An 8,576-nucleotide genomic window follows, 5' to 3' on the forward strand; every position below is an offset into this window, starting at 1 on the left:
GTACTTAATGCTGTTATAAGTGCTCAACAGTGATGCTTCACTCAAACAAAATATAGTCAGTCAATAAAATAAATCCCCTAGAGGCTTCAGTGCAAGTATCTCAAAAGTTTTGTTTCCCCTACTCTGAATGGCAGCTGGAGAGCGTACAGCATATCAAATCTTCACTATAAATGCCTGTTTATGTGACTGATGTATGGCACCACAGAAGCTGATGTCAAAACACATCTTTTGGTACCAATTATATGCATGTCAGTGCTGTAAGACAGGAGTTAGGTATTGCATATTCAGCTTGTTGCAACCGTGTACTCCTTGGGGAAAGAGCGATGCATAAATGAGACTGTGTAGAATTTGGCGGGGTACGAGATGTGGGTGGTATATATTCAAAATTCAACATGTCACAGTGCTCCTACATCTTTCATGGCCCTCTCCATTTCAAAATGACACACTCCACATAACTCAGTCTTTAAATACAGTTAAATAAAACATAGCATAGAAATATAGCACTGCACAAGGTTAAGGAAGGTATAGGAACTGGTTTGTAACAAGTCAAAAGATAAAAATATTCCCATGGTGTAATGGAAAGTTTAATTCACAGTACTTTGATATTGAAAGTCATTCATAAATTCCTTTTTAGGTTAAATACATAAAACAACATCCTTTATGTGCAGGCATCTTTCATATAACTGTGGCTCTCCACTCTCTACTGTGAATAACATGGAGGTAATTACTACACTGGGTTGCTGCACCTTCACATAGTGGTTTGGTAGTTGTGGTAGTTTGTTTCCTCTGTGTCGCTGCTGAAGATAAGGGGCTGTCTTTCTGGGAGAGCGAACAAGCTTTTCCACTTCCTCGCATGCAGCCAGGACGAGCCGCCGTATCGCCTGGTTGCAGTCTGGACAGCCGCAGCTACGGCTATCGCGACGATTCCTCCTAAGAGCCCCGCAAGCAGCAGCCAGGGCCACGCTTCCCGCAGCTGCTCCAGGTAGGGAGCTATGGATTCTGCTAGCCGCTGGTCTGTAGAGGAGGAGAGGGTGGAGATCACAAGAAAGTGGATAAAATGTTTCAATTTGAGCTCCAAAATGAGAGCCCCTCCATTTAAAAAACATGACACCTACTGCTTGCTTTGCTTTTTTAAAGGATAGTAGGTAACCTAAGTTCTTGGTTGACAAAATAATAATACTTTTACAGACACTATCTTCTATCATTTAGAGATGTTGCAATTAACCTCAGGTTAAGATTTTCTTGTTTCCAAATTATCTAAGGATTGCATTCTTCAAATGTAGTTCTTTTGCATTTGAATAATTCAATCAAGTCTTTAAAATAAAATCTTAAATAAGTCTTTAAATAAGAAAAGGAATAAACAGTGACAAGAGGAAACAATCAAAAGGAAGACTTCATTATACTTCAGAATTCAATCAAGTCTTTAAATTCAAGTCTTTAAATAAGAAAAGGAATAAACAGAGACAAGAGGAAACAACCAAAAGAAAGACTTTGTAATCGATTTGCTCAGTTGCATATGAATATTGGAAATAGAAAAAAATCCATTCAGAGTGAACTCACTGGCATCTAGCAGATAGGAGTATTCATATCCCAGGTCCTTGCTGGAAATGAAGAATTCTCTGTTCCTGTGGAGGGGCAGGAAGGGCACCATGTGGTACTCGCTGTTGTGCCCTATGGGAGCGTTAGATTCTGGGTACTGGGACAGAGATGGACGGTGTCTCCTTAGCCACTCCTCATAGATGCTTAACATGGAGAAAGGGAAAAAAGAGGAAGTTTATACAACGCATGTGTGTGTGAATGATTAAGAGTGTGTATCTGTGTGCCTCACCTGTCTACAAAAGCATGGTGGAGGAGGAATATAGGGTCGTTTGCGGAGCCTTGAACGGAGGACATGGAGCCATTCATGAAGACGTGGAGCGCAGCGTGCATGCCCATACGAGGGCTGTTCCCCAGCCCGGTCTGGGGGTCCCCGAAACCTGTGGAACCCCAAGTGTTTCATCAGCAGTGGAGATGGGGGCAGCAGCACACAGCAGTGTTTATGGTGTTCGATAGGATAGACACACACACACAAGCACACAAGCACACAAGCACAAACATATATTTTCACTAGAGACTGCATCTGATAAAAAGGAAGAGTTTTGTTGCAAATTGAGATATTCACTATTTGACAAATGGTTGATATCTCATTTTGTCTTTTGTCATTATTTCTGAGAAAAGGATTGATAGCACAAAATCAAAACATATGGTATTCTTAAAGGAAAGTAGGTAACTCTTTGGTCTTTGGTTGAGGATATGATAAGAATTGAATCATTCATAATTTTGAAATATTTTATATATATATATTCAAAATGGATAATTGGAGTGTTTTGGAATATAACTCCTTAAATAGACAAGCATAGCATCTTCATAAAAGATTTCTATGGCAACAGCAATCTGTATCAAGATCTCCTACGCCTACAGTGTACTATCTTTCTTTTCTAGGGAAGATGAGGCATCAGATCTGATGCAGGAAACTCATGAACCACAAAGGGGCCCCAAAACTATAAATGTTGGATAGGTCTATTGATTTTGAAGCAGTCCACAAGGGATTTAGTTTCAGCTGTGATACACATAGCACCTCAGTGAGAGTGAAGACAGAGTGGTATCACACACAGACTTGTGGAGCAGGACAGTGTGTGTGTGTGTGTGTGTGTCGTGGTCCAGATGCTCTGACCCTCCAGAGTGTTCCTGAAGCTCATGTTGGCGCTGCGGTCCATGGCTCCAGTGTCATAGCTGTTCAGACTGAGAGTGAACTCCACCTCTGCTGAGGTTGGTAATCGTTCCACTACGTTACGGTTCTGGTTTCCAGGGTTACGACGCAGCGGGCCTTCGTCGCTGGCATCACACAGCACTCCTCTGTCATTATACTCCCCTGCTCTGGAGCACAGGACCTGTTCACACACACACACACACACACACACACACACACAATGCATGAAAGTGTCAACATGAATTCCATGCACACTTGGGTCAGTTATACATAGTAGGCTACTTGAAGCAAGTTAACTTTTGTGTGTGTGTGTGTGTGTATGTGTGAGAGAGAGAGAGAGGGAGAGAGAGAGAGAGAGAGAGAGAGAGAGAGAGAGAGAGAATGGTGGAAGAAGTAAAATAAAATGATTTACTTGAGTAAAGGTAGAAATGGTTTGCAGACTTTAAAAAAAAAAACAACAATTACGCTATTTATGGTTGCTACTGCTCTTTTGAAGCCAACACATGTATCATTTTTAGTTAATCGCAAGTTTTATAAAGGCCTAAAATACTATTTTCATCAAAACAACCAGTAGTCCAGTTGCACAAGTTAGATGGATCCAAGGTAAAGTAGAATATTTTCTTTGGCCTAAAGTTACATTTTTACTTTCTTACTGTGTACATTTGAAGTTTTTTGTTGTTTCATCTAATTTAAACAAGAAAAGTGAACATTTTCATAATTTGTAGAATAGACCACTGGTTCCCAAAGTGAGGTGGGAACCACCAGGGGCCCTTGAGGGCATTTCAGGGGATACCCAGCAAAAGTAGGCCTGAAGTAAGTAAAGTGTAGGCATGGACACCTCAGAATCAGCACAGTATTTAACAAAAAACAAACAAAAACAAACAGTATTTAACTAAAAATGTATGTCAATCATAAATATTAGATGATTAGAGAATAAAGTTATAAAATAAAATAGGAAGTTGGTTTATATCCACCCCAGGAGAGGAGGGGCTGGAGGAGTGAGTTTGTTTTTATTTTTACCCTCCAAGAGGAGAAGACAGAGCCGGGGCTGAGCAGGTTGGGGTCGCGTGGGCTCCGGTCCCCCATCAGCTCGTCCGTGCACACATCGCAGCCCCGGGCGTCCCTCCAGTCCCAGTAGGGGATGGTGAAACTCATGTCTCCGCTCAGCTTCCTAATCTCGTGCTCCCAGTGCAGCAGGTACACGCGGTGCCACGGGAGAAAGGCGGGCGCCCAGTGGGCAAAGTCCACATCGGTCCACACATTCCCCGGCCCCCCTAACAGGGCGTTCCGGGACACATAGTAATGCATCCACACAAACACATCATACACGGACACGTCGGCGAACATGGGGCTGGAACCGTTCTCCATCTCCCGGTAGGTCCCCGTGGCCACGACGTAGTCGGTGCTGACTGTCTGCTTGGCCAAGTTTAGGTAGGACACAAATCTCCGCCTCTCGGCCCGGGACAGGTGAAAGATGTTCCGCCTCAGAGACTCTCTCCTCTCGTTGCAGTTGACTCCAAAGTAGCCAAACTTGCAGTCCGCGCAGTTAAAGCCCATGAAGTTCCCCGCGCACCGGCAAGTCCTGTTATAGAAGACCAAGGGCCACTTCTCCCTGTCGTCCAGCCCGGAGAAGGGGTACTGTGGCCCGTCGGGAAAGTCCGGCACCTCCACATCCTGGCAGAAGCCCCGGCCGGTGCTGGCTCCGCAGGCCGAGCCGTCCCCCTCCCAAGGCGGGCAACACTCCTTAGTGCGCAAGGCTTCCCGGGTGGCGCACAGGCGGGGGAATTGTTGATAGGAGGGTACAAGACAGAGGGTGAGACTGGTGATTAACAGTGGCCACATCACAGCGAGATGATCCAGAGGCCAAGCAACCACCGAGGAATGAACTAACTATGGAAAGTTGTAGGGGCCCATGTGATCTTTCACACTGGCTTAAATTCTTCAGTTTTCTTCTCAGCCCTCCTCCTCCTCCCCGTTCAGTCACATGCCGAGTAACCCCAGGGTGAAGCTTATTTCATGATTCATGAGGAAGGGGGGGGGGCTCTAATTAGCCCAATACTCTACATCCCCAACCTTCTAATAAACTCGGTTCCGGGGGAGAAAAATACATGGTTCTCTAACGAAAAATCATTATAGTAATATGTCACAATATTCCTATGCCTTAGGCCATAGACTTATACGTCTATGGCCTACTTGAGTTTATAGCGATACTATTCCTTTAATGGTCCTATAGGGACTTGCAGTTTTGTTTTTTGTTTTGTTTTTTGTGATATGTGTATCCTTCTAAACTTCATTTTAACCATTAGAGCTATTGATCTTTACACATTTCTGTCATCAGAATTATGGGTTTGGGGGTACTAACTTGTCTGTCTGTGCAAGCATGGTGCATTGACATCACTCATATTAGCCATCCTAATAGAAAACGAAAGCTCCGTCTACTATTCTCTATCTGCTTATTCGTGTGGTATCCCTTAGGAATAATGAATAAGACTAAACACTAAAACTATAAGTCCCTATATGAGTAGGCTATCATATGAATATTATGGCGATACCATAGGAGATAAAATTGCATAATGATTATAAACTCCGAGCTGATACTGCTGATACTTTACAAGTCCCGTAGGAATATTACAGTGGTTTTCTGTTGGGGAATGCATGGTTGGCGTAGTCCGAGTCAGATGAGCATCAAACAGGCGCATAACTCATGATTTCCCCCTTGTTTGCACAACAGTATGATCCTTAGACCACTGTTATAAACTAAAACTGTTATCCTTGGCATTAATGGGAAGAAAATCACCATGACCAAACTGGAACCAGACACCCTTACCAGGAAGAAGTAATGACAGGCAGATATTTTAGAAGGATACATTACAAAATATCACAGCGAAATTTTAAAATGCCGTGCAGCTTTAGGTCAAACACTATGGCCTAGGCCTATATACCACAGACAATCTAGTAACTAAGTAGTATAGTCATAGAAGATGAAAACAAAAGTAGGCTATAATAAGGTCACCAATTCCCTCTTGAGTAGCCTACCACATAGACCTGGAAGTCCGTCCAGTAATATTATAGGCTACAGTAGGAATATTGTAGTTATAGTTAGCCTACCAGGCCATAGAAAATCATATAGCGTAGTAAGACCATGAAAAATAACACAAAGTAGCCTATATGACGGTAAATTCTACAAACAGAAACATAAAAAAAAATCTACGGAATATTTTAGTGAATTTTCGTTTGTGAATATTCTCCATGAAGTAAGATCAACATCGACCACGTGAAGAGTGCTTTCAAAATGTTCACAGAAATGCTGCAACATAGACCTATTTGCCCTCGTCATCACCCGTACAATCTCCATCTTTCATCACTCACTAGACAGCCTGCAGGGATTCTTCGGAACTTCTCCTTTTCAGGGAAAAAAGACGACATTCTTCTCTTGGAAAAAAAAAACAAAAAATTTGATGAGGTCCATAAAGTGAGTATTTGCCTACGGCTACTCCAAGAAGCGGTGTTTGCGTCGGTAGGTTACGTTGTAGTGTTTTCTCAGAAAAAAGGAAATAAAAACAACATGAATAACTGCACAGTAGAGAGATAACCTTTAGATTATAGATAAAAGACATCACAATGGAACATTCATTGAAGCTTTTTTGTGCTCTTGTTATTTTAAGGTAATAATATTAAAGTCAGTGAACACAGTCCACAGCAGAGGGCGCTGTGTGACTATTGCAAACATTCTGTTTCTGCATATGGCACTGGATATGGATCTCTCTCTCTCTCTCTCTCTCTCTCTCTCTCTCTCTCTCTCTCTCTCTCTCTCTCTCTCTCTCTCTGGGCAATTAACAAACCATAAATTTGCACTTAGAATTTGGTTATTTCATTTATCCAATGAAAGTCTAAGCCAGGATTTCCAAACGGTTTTCTTTGATGGACTCCCAGTTAGGTAGCTACACATTAAACCCCCATTTGATTATACTTTGCCCCTAAGGAACACGATCTGAGAAGATTTTTTGCTGTTGGACATGCCTTCATGCTGTTTCACATACAGTGGGACAGTGAACAATATGAATAAACAATCATCTTTACACATTTTCTCATTGTGCTAACTTCTAGGGAGTGAAATAATGAGGGGAAGGACCCTCCTCAAGGACCCCCGGTGGTCCCTGTACCTCATTCTGGAAACCACTGGTCTATCCTACAAATTATAAAAGTGTTTACTTTTCTTGTTAAAATTAGATGAAACCACAAAAAACTCCAAACACAAACAAGCCACTGTGACTTCCATGTGAGTTATTGTTCCCACGTCATAGATGGATTGATGGTATCTGAGTTGCATAGATGTATGAAATAGAGACTTTACTGACCAGGGTTTATCCACGTTATAACTTGTCTGACTCACAGCCAGGATGTCCACTGCCTCCAGAGCCTGCATGGCCAAATTAGGCTGAACTACAGCTATGACAACTGCATTTCATAACCTGGACAGACCTGACCAAAACTGGCTGCTAGACCCAACATAAAGGATGATTATTGGTTTAGAATAGAGCAATTCCTGTACCTGTACTTCCTACACTTAATAGTTGGTGGTATCACTTGATTATCTGTTTCACAAAATAAGCAAATGGGAAGTGACAATGAAACTGTCAGTTCGTTTCACTGTTCTCTCCCTATTGTGCTGAAACTACATGTTGCTTCTGCTCATTACTTTCAAATCCTGTTGTTTCTTGGCTAACTGGCTTATCGCTGGAGACACAAACCAAAGGAAACAAAAGGAAACCAAAGCATATCAACCCTCATATTATGTTTTCTTTCATTTTGGTGGGCAAGTTAGCCCCAACAGTTTAAAGGTCAACAGAATTATTCAATTGAAAATGTTAGCCCAATTTGTGTCTTATCTATTTAAAGCTTCCTTTTTGACCAATTCATTACCCCTAAATATAAAAGACAAACACATCCTCCTCCCCATAAATCACATTTTCATGTTAGATGACCATTAAGGGAATAAATCAAATCCCTTAATAATTTGGTCTATTTTTGACTGAGCCCTATTTTTCATCATTCATGATCATATTTTTCAGCATTTTCCATCATACCAATTGTTTTTGATCAAAATCTGAAGGAAGAGCACCCACAGAACCAAACCAGACGCTCACCCACAGTAACACTGGGTCTAGGATTGGAATGGAGGGGTAACTGCTGAACCCACTTATCCCACACATCTCCTACTGCAGAAAGTTTGTCCCGATCATGTCTATCAAGCCATGTTTCTCTGTCCTCTCTGATGTCTGACAGACAACACAGTTGACAACACCATTGTAAACAAAATGTGCACAGGACTGTTCTTCAATTCTGTGTCTTTGTTGAGAAAAATCATGTTAACTTTGGAGGAGGTGGAGGTGGCTTATTGATGTTTTGGCCTTGAAGGTTTTTATATTTCTCCAGTTTCAAGAATCTTCTTCTTTCTGTTTCTTTCTTTCTATTAAAGCCAAAGAATAAAACTATCCGTCCTTGGTTCTTTTTGTTTGCTGCCTGTTGGAGATGGAAACATATCTTAATGCTAAGCTGAAAAGAAAATGTATGTTAACAAGTTTAAAAGAATGTCCATTCTATCTGTACCTGAAGCTGTGGCTGCTCTTTTCTCTTCTTCCAGCAATAGAAGGAAGCTTATAGGTCTAATTAATTATCCGTACAATTAAATCCCCCCTCATACGACATTTCTCTCGCAAAAGACCATAACCTACGCTTTTTCTCCACTGGCTCTGTTCAGGCTGGTAGAGGCTAGCTGTGTAATGGTATGGTATGGTAGATTTGATTTACCGCCTGTCTCTTCATT

The 8,576-nt window shown here is 41.8% G+C and overlaps 1 protein-coding gene across 1 annotated transcript; it reads right to left on the reverse strand.

The window, feature by feature from the left end:
• Positions 1-748: 748 nt before the first annotated feature.
• Positions 749-4,591, reverse strand: LOC139658410 (tyrosinase-like). The gene is made up of 5 exons (XM_071536538.1): positions 3,770-4,591; positions 2,714-2,930; positions 1,829-1,976; positions 1,561-1,742; positions 749-1,014 (listed from the first exon to the last, which is right to left on the reverse strand). The coding sequence occupies exons 1-5, from the start codon at positions 4,589-4,591 to the stop codon at positions 749-751; spliced, it is 1,635 nt and encodes a 544-aa protein (XP_071392639.1).
• Between the last annotated feature and the right edge of the window lie 3,985 nt (positions 4,592-8,576).

The sequence above is a fragment of the Centroberyx affinis genome, unplaced genomic scaffold (assembly GCF_046629955.1).
Source record: "Centroberyx affinis isolate AG114_WGS23_722 - 3 ecotype Tasmania unplaced genomic scaffold, CSIRO-AGI_Caff_v1 ptg002889l_1, whole genome shotgun sequence".
NCBI classification, from domain to species: Eukaryota; Metazoa; Chordata; class Actinopteri; order Beryciformes; family Berycidae; genus Centroberyx; species Centroberyx affinis.